The sequence below is a fragment of the Caretta caretta genome, chromosome 4 (genome assembly GCF_965140235.1).
Source record: "Caretta caretta isolate rCarCar2 chromosome 4, rCarCar1.hap1, whole genome shotgun sequence".
NCBI classification, from domain to species: Eukaryota; Metazoa; Chordata; order Testudines; family Cheloniidae; genus Caretta; species Caretta caretta.
The window spans coordinates 67,708,623-67,721,397 of record NC_134209.1 but is presented as its reverse complement, the minus strand read 5'-3'; the positions used below and the strand labels follow the sequence as shown (position 1 = coordinate 67,721,397).

Genomic DNA, 12,775 nt, shown 5'->3' with positions numbered 1-12,775 from the left:
AATAGGGAAATGTGCTGTGTGATTTCAGCTGGAGAGTGGGGCCTTCTGCAGTGTGATTCCTCAGGTTGAATTTGACGTGAACACAGATTGAGCAGGCGCACTCTAATTATGTACAATGAGAGAATAATGCAGGCCATAGGAAACTGACCTCATAACAACTTTCCTGAAAAACAACATATGGGACCAACTGAAGTTTTGTGCTGGTGGATGGTAAGCACCACAGACCCCTCTTAGGGAATACAGCAATACAAATCCTGGATCTGATCAGGGTTCAGCATTAGAATGTTATAGCTACAGTGCAAAAAGCAAAAGGGGAAGTCTCCTGGACAACAGAGGCAATTTTAGAGCATATGGGGATGTTTTCAAAGATGAGGGGTGCCTCAAAGGAAAACGGAAACTGGAAGTAGGCTCCACAAAGGAACCTGTGTTCTTACTATGTCGGAAATTACAGTGGCACTATGTAATCCAGTATACATGGAGCTGGAAAGCAGGGGTATCATAGCACCTGTAGAAACCAGCACAGCCTGAGTAAGCGGCATGATGGTGGTAAAGAAGCCATCAGGCCAATTACACATCTGCATAGATCTAAACCCATTGAATTGTGCATTGAACCATTTCCAGTATCCAATGCCCAAAATTGATGATATCTTGCCAGAACTTTCCAAAGCCAGACTTGTCATGATCTATGATGTGAGGAACGGGTTTTAGCACACAAGCCTGGATCAAGAGTCCAGCATGCTGACAAACTTTGCAACACCATTTATTCACTACAGATGGCTGAGCATGCCAATGAGCATTAGTCCAATACCAGAGGTGTTCCAGAGAAGACTCTCCCAAGCTCTGGAAGGAGTGCTGGGATTCAGATAATTGTAGATGATATGCTTGTTACAGGTGAAAGGAGCAATGATACAGAAGCTCAATGGGACCATGAAAGAAAACAAGCTTTTCTACAGCAATGCAGGGACAGGAACATTGAACTCAATACAGAAAAAATGCAATTCAAACAGCATGAAGTGACATACATTGGACATTGGTTCACAGCAGAGAGACAGAAAGCAGATCCAAACAAGTTCAAGGCAGTCAAACTTGCCAGCTCCAATGGATGTGAAAGGGGCACATTGCTTCATAAGAATGATACATTTTCTGTCTTCACTTGGCTGCATTGGCGAAACCTATAGTCAGCTCAGAAGGCAGGATCTTGAGTGTGACTAGACAGGTCCCCAACTTCAAGTATTTGACAGGCTTAAACAAACAATAACAGATGCCCTCATCCTGAAGTACTACCAGCCAGGAGAGCCACTGACACTCCAGCATGATTAATTTGAGAAAGAATTGGTTTAGCTCTTTTGCAGGAGCAGCTGGTCACTTATGCCAGCTGTCATAAATATAAAGGGAAGGGTAAACCCCTTTGAAATCCCTCCTGGCCAGGGGAAAGCTCCTCTCACCTGTAAAGGGTTAAGAAGCTAAAGGTAACCTCGCTGGCACCTGACCAAAATGACCAATGAGGAGACAAGATACTTTCAAAAGTTGGGAGGAGGGAGAGAAACAAAGGGTCTGTGTGTCTGTCTTATGCTGGGTTTTCTGCCGGGGATAGACCAGGAATGGAGTCTTAGAACTTTTAGTAAGTAATCTAGCTAGGTATGTGTTAGATTATGATTTCTTTAAATGGCTGAGAAAAGAATTGTGCTGAATAGAATAACTATTTCTGTCTGTGTATCTTTTTTGGAACTTAAGGTTTTGCCTAGAGGGGTTCTCTATGGTTTTTGAATCTAATTACCCTGTAAGATATCTACCATCCTGATTTTACAGGGGGGATTTCTTCATTTCTATTTACTTCTATTTTTATTAAAAGTCTTCTTGTAAGAAACTGAATGCTTTTTCATTGTTCTCAGATCCAAGGGTTTGGGTCTGTGGTCACCTATGCAAATTGGTGAGGCTTTTTATCCAACATTTCCCAGGAAAGGGGGGGTGCAAGTGTTGGGAGGATTGTTCATTGTTCTTAAGATCCAAGGGTCTGGGTCTGTAGTCACCTAGGCAAATTGGTGAGGCTTTTTACCAAACCTTGTCCAGGAAGTGGGGTGCAAGGTTTTGGGAAGTATTTTGGGGGGAAAGACGCGTCCAAACAGCTCTTCCCCAGTAACCAGTATTAGTTTGGTGGTGGTAGCGGCCAATCCAAGGACGACGGGTGGAATATTTTGTACCTTGGGGAAGTTTTGACCTAAGCTGGTAAAGATAAGCTTAGGAGGTTTTTCATGCAGGTCCCCACATCTGTACCCTAGAGTTCAGAGTGGGGGAGGAACCTTGACACCAGCAGAGCCATGTCAGAAACTGAACAGGGTTACACCCCAATAGAGAGAGAGCTTCTGGTTGTGGTTTTTGGAGTAGAGTGATTCCATCACTGCACTATTACTGGGTGACCATCGATGTAATCAGCCCACAAACCCCAAACTATGTAACCAGGTGAGTCTGTGATAAACATGAGACTCCAAATTGGCTAAATGCTAGCATCCTCCACTGGAGGGGACAGGGGATGAGGGTTTGGGTGTCAATTATTTGTTTTAATGTTTATATTAAAATGTTTATCAAATAGAAAGGATGAATCCTGATAAATGGAACTGGAATCAGAAGGCCAGTGTTCCCTGGAATGACTATTATTGATGGGACACCAGGGTAATGGGGAACGCTGGTGAGTTAGGCTGGAAGCTTCTTAGCCACATGAACAGAGCAGTCAAATGGGCTTAATACATTTCCACTTTCAGAGTAACAGCCGTGTTAGTCTGTATTCGCAAAAAGAAAAGGAGTACTTGTGGCACCTTAGAGACTAACCAATTTATTTGAGCATGAGCTTTCGTGAGCTACAGCTCACTTCATCGGATGCATACTGTGGAAACTGCAGCAGACTTTATATACACACAGAGAATATGAAACAATACCTCCTCCCACCCCACTGTCCTGCTGGTAATAGCTTATCTAAAGTGATCATCAAGTTGGGCCATTTCCAGCACAAATCCAGGTTTTCTCGCCCTCCACCCCCCCCCCCCCCCCACAAATTCACTCTCCTGCTGGTGATAGCCCATCCAAAGTGACAACTCTCCACACAATGTGCATGACAATCAAGTTGGGCCATTTCCTGCACAAATCCAGGTTCTCTCACCCCCCCACCCCCCTCCCAAAAACCACACACACAAACTCACTATCCCGCTGGCAATAGCTCATCCAAAGTGACCACTCTCCCCACAATGCGCATGATAATCACGGTGGGCCACCCCCAGCACAAATCCAGGCCTTCTCACCCCCCCCCCCACCTCCATACACACACAAACTCACTTTCCTGCTGGCAATAGCTCATCCAAACTGACCACTCTCAAAGTTTAAATCCAAGTTAAACCAGAACATCCGGGGGGGGGGATAGGAAAAAACAAGGGGAAATAGGCTACCTTGCATAATGACTTAGCCACTCCCAGTCTCTATTTAAGCCTAAATTAATAGTATCCAATTTGCAAATGAATTCCAATTCAGCAGTTTCTCGCTGGAGTCTGGATTTGAAGTTTTTTTGTTTTAAGATAGCGACCTTCATGTCTGTGATTGCGTGACCAGAGAGATTGAAGTGTTCTCCGACTGGTTTATGAATGTTATAATTCTTGACATCTGATTTGTGTCCATTTATTCTTTTACGTAGAGACGGTCCAGTTTGACCAATGTAAATGGCAGAGGGGCATTGCTGGCACATGATGGCATATATCACATTGGTGGATGTGCAGGTGAACGAGCCTCTGATAGTGTGGCTGATGTTATTAGGCCCTGTGATGGTGTCCCCTGAATAGATATGTGGGCACAGTTGGCAACGGGCTTTGTTGCAAGGATAAGTTCCTGGGTTAGTGGTTCTGTTGTGTGGTATGTGGTTGTTGGTGAGTATTTGCTTCAGGTTGCGGGGCTGTCTGTAGGCAAGGACTGGCCTGTCTCCCAAGATTTGTGAGAGTGTTGGGTCATCCTTTAGGATAGGTTGTAGATCCTTAATAATGCGTTGGAGGGGTTTTAGTTGGGGGCTGAAGGTGACGGCTAGTGGCGTTCTGTTATTTTCTTTGTTAGGCCTGTCCTGTAGTAGGTAACTTCTGGGAACTCTTCTGGCTCTATCAATCTGTTTCTTTACTTCCGCGGGTGGGTATTGTAGTTGTAAGAAAGCTTGACAGAGATCTTGTAGGTGTTTGTCTCTGTCTGAGGAGTTGGAGCAAATGCGGTTGTATCGCAGAGCTTGGCTGTAGACGATGGATCGTGTGGTGTGGTCAGGGTGAAAGCTGGAGGCATGCAGGTAGGAATAGCGGTCAGTAGGTTTCCGGTATAGGGTGGTGTTTATGTGACCATTGTTTATTAGCACTGTAGTGTCCAGGAAGTGGATCTCTTGTGTGGACTGGTCCAGGCTGAGGTTGATGGTGGGATGGAAATTGTTGAAATCATGGTGGAATTCCTCAAGGGCTTCTTTTCCATGGGTCCAGATGATGAAGATGTCATCAATATAGCGCAAGTAGAGTAGGGGCTTTAGGGGACGAGAGCTGAGGAAGTGTTGTTCTAAGTCAGCCATAAAAATGTTGGCATACTGTGGGGCCATGCGGGTACCCATAGCAGTGCCGCTGATCTGAAGGTATACATTGTCCCCAAATGTAAAATAGTTATGGGTAAGGACAAAGTCACAAAGTTCAGCCACCAGGTTAGCCGTGACATTATCGGGGATAGTGTTCTTGACGGCTTGTAGTCCATCTTTGTGTGGAATGTTGGTGTAGAGGGCTTCTACATCCATAGTGGCCAGGATGGTGTCATCAGGAAGATCACCGATGGATTGAAGTTTCCTCAGGAAGTCAGTGGTGTCTCGAAGGTAGCTGGGAGTGCTGGTAGCGTAGGGCCTGAGGAGGGAGTCTACATAGCCAGACAATCCTGCTGTCAGGGTGCCAATGCCTGAGATGATGGGGCGCCCAGGATTTCCAGGTTTATGGATCTTGTGTAGTAGATAGAATATCCCAGGTCGAGGTTCCAGGGGTGTGTCTGTGCGGAACGCAATGCTATCCACAGCCTCAGAAACAACTCTGACATCATAATCAAAAAGGCTGACAAAGGAGGTGCTGTTGTCGTCATGAATAGGTCGGAATATGAACAAGAGGCTGCTCGGCAGCTCTCCAACACAAGTTTCTACAAGCCATTACCCTATGATCCCACTGAGAGTTACCAAAAGCAACTACAGCATTTGCTCAAGAAACTTCCTGAAAAAGCACAAGATCAAATCCGCACAGACACACCCCTGGAGACTGGGAGTGGCTAAGTCATTATGCAAGGTAGCCTATTTCCCCTTGTTTTTTCCTACCCCCCCCGGATGTTCTTGTTTAACTTGGATTTAAACTTTGAGAGTGGTCAGTTTGGATGAGCTATTGCCAGCAGGAAAGTGAGTTTGTGTGTGTATGGAGGTGGGGGGGGTGAGAAGGCCTGGATTTGTGCTGGGGGTGGCCCACCGTGATTATCATGCGCATTGTGGGGAGAGTGGTCACTTTGGATGAGCTATTGCCAGCGGGCTAGTGAGTTTGTGTGTGTAGTTTTTGGGAGGGGGGTGGGGGGTGAGAGAACCTGGATTTGTGCAGGAAATGGCCCAACTTGATTGTCATGCACATTGTGTGGAGAGTTGTCACTTTGGATGGGCTATCACCAGCAGGAGAGTGAATTTGTGTGGGGGGGTGGAGGGCGAGAAAACCTGGATTTGTGCTGGAAATGGCCCACCTGTTGATCACTTTAGATAAGCTATTACCAGCAGGACAGTGGGGTGGGAGGAGGTATTGTTTCATATTCTCTGTGTGTATATAAAGTCTGCTGCAGTTTCCACGGTATGCATCCGATGAAGTGAGCTGTAGCTCACGAAAGCTCATGCTCAAATAAATTGGTTAGTCTCTAAGGTGCCACAAGTACTCCTTTTCTTTTTACATTTCCACTTGTTCAACTTAACCTGCATTCAGCATCTCTTTTGTGAATGAAACAAGTTGGGAATCACCTAAACTAGGAAGTAGGAAATGCTAAGGAGAGGGTCGTGGCTTATGCCCCACGTCTCAGAAGGACTTGGGCATCTAAGTCTGGCTCAGAAAGAGATGCCTGTCTTCACTTGTGATTCACAGCTGTGAAACCTCTCCTGGAATTGTGTGCCTAAGCCAGGTCAATCCTTGTTCAAGAAAAACTGAGGTGGTGGTAATGGTGCCCCCTCCCTAACCCCTACATAGTTTTTAGCCCAGTAGTTTTGGGAGTCACCTAGGTAGATTTGTGATGGACTTATGATCTAGAGTAAATGTATAGTAGTTTTCACTGAATTAAGCTTTAAGTTAACAGGGGCATCATTTCAGAAAAACTTTGTTGTGGGCAAAGTTGTGTCAGCATCCCCGCTTACACCTTCCCGCTAAGGCTGCAGTTGCTCAGGGAGGTTTAGCAGGCTGGTCTAATCCCAGAGAGGGCAGAAAGGTGGTGTCCCAGTCCTGTCCTGGGAATAGGGATGGGCACTGTGCTGGGGCAGTGGACTGAGTCTCACCAAAGGCCAGCCTCGAGCTGGGATTGGGGCCTACCTTTTTTCATGCTCAGCTCTGGCCCAGGCTTCATCTGCTACTTCCTGTCCAGCAAACGGGGGGGAAGGGAAGATGCAGAAATGTGGTGATTAGGAGCCCCGGCCTGGCCTGTCCCAGAACTGCCCCCACGGGCCTGGAGGAGACACCACAGTGCCAGCTGCCTAAGAGCGATTAAAATTTGGGAATACAAACCAAGGTCTGCAAGGACCACTGCCACCCTTGCCCCACAGCAAATGATGCCCCGGTTATGTAATCAAAACTCTGCTACTTTCAAAACTGTGGAGGCTCATAACATCTTAAAAAAAGGCAGGTAAAACTGACAGGTAAAGGTTTGTTCAGAGCCGACATAGAGTAGTGGAAAAAATGATATTATATGTAACTCAACACAAGCTGATGCATAGCCTTTCTTTTGTTTTTAAGACAGAAAAGTATGTTTATAAAAATAATTACTTGTTAGGACATTTTAAATATAGTATACGATTATACTAGATTATGAACTAAATAGAGATCTGGCACAAGGCTCCCGGGGTATGTACACTGGAACTGGCAGTGTGCCTCCCAGCCTGGGTAGACAAACACTGCTCAAGCTAGCATGCTAAAAATAGCACTGTGGACATTTGGCATGTGCAAGCCCCTAAGGTGGTCAGACAGATTTGTACTTGGGTAGCTAATCCATGCAGCAGTGTCTGCACTGTTATTTTTAGCATGCTAGCTAGAGCCTAGCTCTTGCGAGTCTGTCTACCCAGGCTGGGAGGCACACTTCCCGCTGCAATATAGACATACCCTGTGTTGATCTAGACAGACACATAGATGTATCACAGAGCAAGCTGACATTCTATAATGGATTCCAGGCCCACCTCAGCCCCATTTCTGGTTTTTGCCCTGTATAGAGGCATTCTGGCTGGTAATTTCAGGACACATGAGAACCATAAATCTTGCAGTAATGCATGCTTGGAAAAGGAAGCAGGAATATACGGGAGTTTCCTTTTCCTTGGTCTGATGGGATATTTGGAGAACTTCTTGTGGGCATCTCCCTGTAGAATACCTGGAGAGAAAGAGGCTATTGGGGGGATCTTTGTTGCTAGTTTGTGACAGAATGTTGAGCTAAGCCCGAGGAGAAGGCTTGCAGAAATGGAGTTTTCTCTATAATTGTCTGAAAACTATTTGGGAGACTGGATTAAACCAGATCCCATAGGGAACAATGTTTGAGATTTTACTACTTTTGTTGTCATTCAACCAGATCCCAGGCAGGGTGAGAATTATCTGAAGTTTGCTGTGGAAGTAGTTCCCGCTTACAAGATTGATCCTGTAGTAAGTGGGTGCCATTCCCATAGATATCTTTGGGAGTTGCACCTACTAATATGAGGGCTGTATTTGGCCCAGTAGGAATAGTGGACACTTAATTTGGGTAAATAATGTATTCTAAACTGTGTTGATCTTTCTATAGGCAAAGCATACCAGGACTGGAGAGGGGAGGTATCACAGAAACCTTTAAATGCGCAAAAACAAGCGAAGCAAAAGAGGCCAATAATAAAAGAATCGGACAAGGAGGTATGTAAAACTGCTCTCAGCTGATAAATGAAGAATCACTTCTAATACAGTATTGCATGAGAAATATGTACACTTAATGGTGTTTTTCTTTTGAGGCTTCTCATTAGAAGGCTATACTAGTCATGTTTCTAATTTCACCAAAATCTTTCAAATGCTTCCATGTATCCAGGGAGACGAGGCTTAAACTTGACCAGTGTCGCATGTGTTAAAGGTCTTTCTACACTAGACATTTAAAGCATGTTAATTAGCATGTGTTAGCTAATACATGCTATCATCACATGTTTAAATCCCTTTTTCTAGACAATCCAAACTTTCTTTGAGAGAAGGAATTAGATCTATTTCCAGTTTGTTATTCACATCATTTGTTACCACAATCGTTTTGTTTTGCCAAATTTATCTTACACTGTACTCTTCATCAATATGAGGCTTCCTCTACTGGGCTTAAAAAAAAATGCAGAAACTGATCCAGCCCTCTGAAATGAGGTGTAGCAATAGGACTGTAACAATTCAAGTCTCAGTGATTTTAAAAACAATGCTTAGACATTAAATACTGAAAAACATGCATCACTCCAAAGGGTGATGTTTACTCCAGTCTGTACAGTTACAACTGATGCAAAGTCTGAAATGAAATGAAATCATTTAACAAAAGTTAAATATATTTTATTTCTTAGCAAAAATGGTTAGGAGGTACAGTGTGTTACAGGTTATTTATAGTATTTACAGTAGCAAGTATCTTTAATTTTTAGAGCTGAATATATTATTCTACTTCATAAAATCTTTGTTTTCTTACATATTTCAGCTTATCTGGGAATTCCTGTGAAGGTTGAAAGGCTTGCAGTACGAAAAGTGGGAGGGTTTCTTTTCTTTAAATGTTCCTTTTGTTCTTAAAAGGAGGGGCTCGATCTGTGAATAAAACAAAGTATGAAAGAAGGGCAGAGGTTTGATAGCTTAAGTTGATTTGGACAGGATTCTGGGTAGTCGCAGCTGGAACCCTAGCAACTCTGCAATTTCATGATGTTATCGTTAAATGTCTCTTTTAATGATGGTGACTCAAGTAAATGAAACTTTCAGGTGGATATAGTCAATTGTTTTGTGTATCCTTTGGAAAATGCTTTGAATCCAGCCTTTGTTCCATAAGCACTCTCCCTCTTGTCTTGTTTTTTTGGTCAGAATTGTGAATTACCCTATGAGTCAGTTGATTCTCAAAGACAATAGTGAGAACCACAACTGGGGAGTGTATTTCATCTGGAGGTAGATAATATTGAATATAGGATTATTGCTAAATTAAATAGTCACAATACTTAAAATAAGACATGGAATGTAAAACAAAAGATAGAAGACAAAATATCCATGCAGATATGTGTCGTAGGCTATGTCTACACCACCAACCAGGGGGGTAATTCCCTTGCTCGTGTACACATAGTCGTGCAAGCTCTTATCGAGCTACAAGCGAATATAAATAGTGTAGCCATGGTAGCGTGGGTAGCAGCAGCAAAGGCAAGGCTTAACCCTGCAGAGTACATACTCACTGGTTTCAGGCAGGTTTGTACTCAGCACGGCTAAGCCACGCCATCACTGCAGGTACCAATGCTACTACAGCTGCATTATTTATACTGTTGCTAGTTTGATGAGAACTAGCATGAGTATGTGTACATGAGCCAGGAAATCACATCCCTAGCTTCTAATGTAGATGTCGGCGTAAAGTATCAATCTATACATACACATATGAAGGTATTTTGGGATCTCTTGCTCATGCCACTAGTCTTCATTTTTGTATTTTACAAATGGCCTCTCATAGGGAATATAATTGCCAGTAAATCTCCAGTATTGCCCTTTATCATATCAGAAACGGTGATTAAAAAAGCTTTCTTGGGAGACCCATAGAAGATGGCATTGACTCTAAACCCTACTCTACATTATAGAATTGACCCATTGTGGACAATGGTTGTGAGCAACAGGTGCTCCTGAGCTTGTGGTGAAGACAGTTTGATTATCTTGTATGGGACAAAACCATTTTCCTGTTACAGAACATGATTGAGATACTTTCTATAACGGTTCTGAAAATTGTTCTGTCCTTTCTACAGTGCAGTTAAGCAGTTTTCACAATTGGGTTGGGGAACCCATTGCTAACAACTGTTGTGAACACTGGGTTAATGTTCTATGTAGGCCTTAAACAGGCAAGTCTCAGGTGAGTAAGTTAGTGTTTAAGCAAGGTGTGTTTAACTTTTGGCATTTTCACTTGCATGGAATTTAGTTACAATAGGTAATCCAATTAAAAGGGAACGGTCCAAATTAACAGAGGAAAAACTGAAACACAAACTAAACCTAAACCATGACCAAAAATAAAGCCATCTGAAAAGACAAGCTTTTGGTAGTGAACATGTTTCACATAGAAATAAAACCAGCTTGTAGAATATTTTTACAGTTCTAATTGCTTTCATTTTATGACAGAAAATGCACCAGACATAGAATACAAATTTTGAGAAAACAATGAGCAGACCCAGAAAGTGCCGGTAGCCTCACTTACATCTACACACAAGGGGTATTGTTGTTGTTTGTTTAGAATGGCTTTAATGTACTCTTTGGAAAATTAAGAAACAAAAAAGTTAAATGGGTTCATTAAACTTTTAAATATATTTGACAACCTTTTTCACTAAAAGGCATATGGGAAAGTGGATAATGGATAATGGATTGTATAGGCGAACTGTAGCATTACTAGAGTGCCATTATTTTGGATTGAGTTGTTTTCATTGAGACAGTATAGGATGTAGTTATGGTTTGCTCACAATTCTTACTTCAGTAGGGTTATTTCCATGACCTTCAACAGGAGGAAGAGCGTTCTTTAAAACGAATACACTTTTAGTTATGAGCAAGCACTTGCCAGCCTTGAACCACAGCGCAAGAGTGCAAACAATAGTACTATCTAAACAAGGTGGCTCCATAGTTTTGAATTTCCCTATACAAACTGGCTTATGTGATATTCTGAACTGAACAAAGCCTGAGATAGCTCACGTGAAAAAATGTAGCAGGTGAGAGCACAGCGTCAGCTATCCAATAGTTAGTGTTGACTTTCAGCTTTTATTCTAACCCACTTACCTTTTTTCAGTCTCTCATGACTTTCTCAGTCAAATTCCTGAAATGTTGTTGGTCTTAAAAAAAAAAAAAAATCCCCCCAAATCTCCGTATTTCACACAATTTGGAGCTGTTTAAAGTGACATTTTGAAACCTTTTCATTCCATTTTAGATTAATTTAAAGCTAAAGCTGTTGTTTTTGAGGTACAATAAAAGGACTGAAATTCTTGCTCTGGATAAAGAACCTTAAACTCTTACTGAATAACCCCTTATGCTTAGTCTACAAGGGAAAATTGGCATACGTACAGTGGAATAAGTTATTACAGAATAGCTTCTTGTGTGGACACTCTATTTTGGAATAAAAGTGGCTTTAGTCTGGAATAATTACTCTGCTCACAAAGCATCACTGCCTGTGAGACAAAGCTGAGACTTATAACACTTAGTAAGCTTTTCTCTGAATTCCTGCCATGCAGATGGCAGAGTGGGTTGGGGAGCAACAGGACTGGGAAGCAGTAGAGGAGTTGATTGTGCTGGTGAAGAAGATAACAGGTGGCTTATAAAATGGAGGAAGGTCTTTATTGTAGGGTGTTCCTGTTTCAGACAGAAGGCTTTGAATTTAGCAGGGGTCAAGCCAAGAAGAAAGATTGCAAGACTTGCTGAACCGCATGACTGGATCTTTAAAGGTAGAATGAGAAGTGGAGGAAAGGAGCTGTGATTGTTGGATAATCATAAGGTTGAAGTACCTTCGGAAGGCTGTAGAGAGGAACTGGCCTTGAAGAGTGGTGGCAGACGGTGATGGGAGAACACTATTATTGGAGGGCTGTGGAAGGGAAACTCAGTATAAGATATCTAGGTGAGACAATTTCTTCTCTAAACAGCACAGTGCATATTGCTATAACAGCCAGTTAAATTCATCTTGTAACTGAGAGACAGAATGAATGAACTGGCAAGTGGATCATCATAGTGTGATGTAGGTACAGTTCTTTCTGAGTCAAACACATGCTTTGCTGCACTGTGAAGGTATTGGGAAGATAAAGCTGGCTTTTAAATCTCTTGCTGTGAGAGTGTAGCAAAGAGTACCATTGTGCAAACTTTTAACAACAAAACTTTATGATGTGCTCCTCACCCCTGCCCCTTTTACATTCTAAGGGGTGACTCTGACATACAAATCGAGGGAAAGTAGCATACTTCAGGATACTCAGTAAAAAAAAGTACTTAAGGGATCAGTTCATTCTGAAAGTACAAAATATTTGAGATATTATTACTAAGTCCCAAGGGTGTTACTGTTTTATTAGCAGTCCTGTTCATCAAAATGTTATAATTTATGTTAATGTTTAGTTTTGAAATAAATAGTTAGCAACGTGGCAGTTATTTATGTTTAGAAAAGTATTTTTCAGGGAAAAAACAAATCTCTCCTCTACATATCTTCTACAAATGTGATAGCTCACCTTTGCTCTCTCGACACTTAGTTGTGAACTGGTCTGGTCCTGACAAAGGAGAATCCCCCCCTCTCTCTGTCTCTCTAACATACCAATCTCCACTCCCAAAGATTCAGAGTGTGCTCA

General features: G+C 42.7%; 1 protein-coding gene across 1 annotated transcript in view; it reads left to right on the top strand.

Moving 5' to 3' along the window:
* The first annotated feature begins 878 nt into the window (after positions 1–878).
* IQCM (IQ motif containing M) overlaps positions 879–12,775 on the top strand; it is a 118,536-nt gene continuing 106,639 nt past the window's right edge. Inside the window, exons 1-2 of the mRNA XM_075127376.1 lie at positions 879–1,104; positions 8,035–8,138. Of these exons, the coding sequence (XP_074983477.1) occupies positions 879–1,104; positions 8,035–8,138 (330 nt within the window). The remainder of the gene's footprint in view (positions 1,105–8,034; positions 8,139–12,775) is intronic.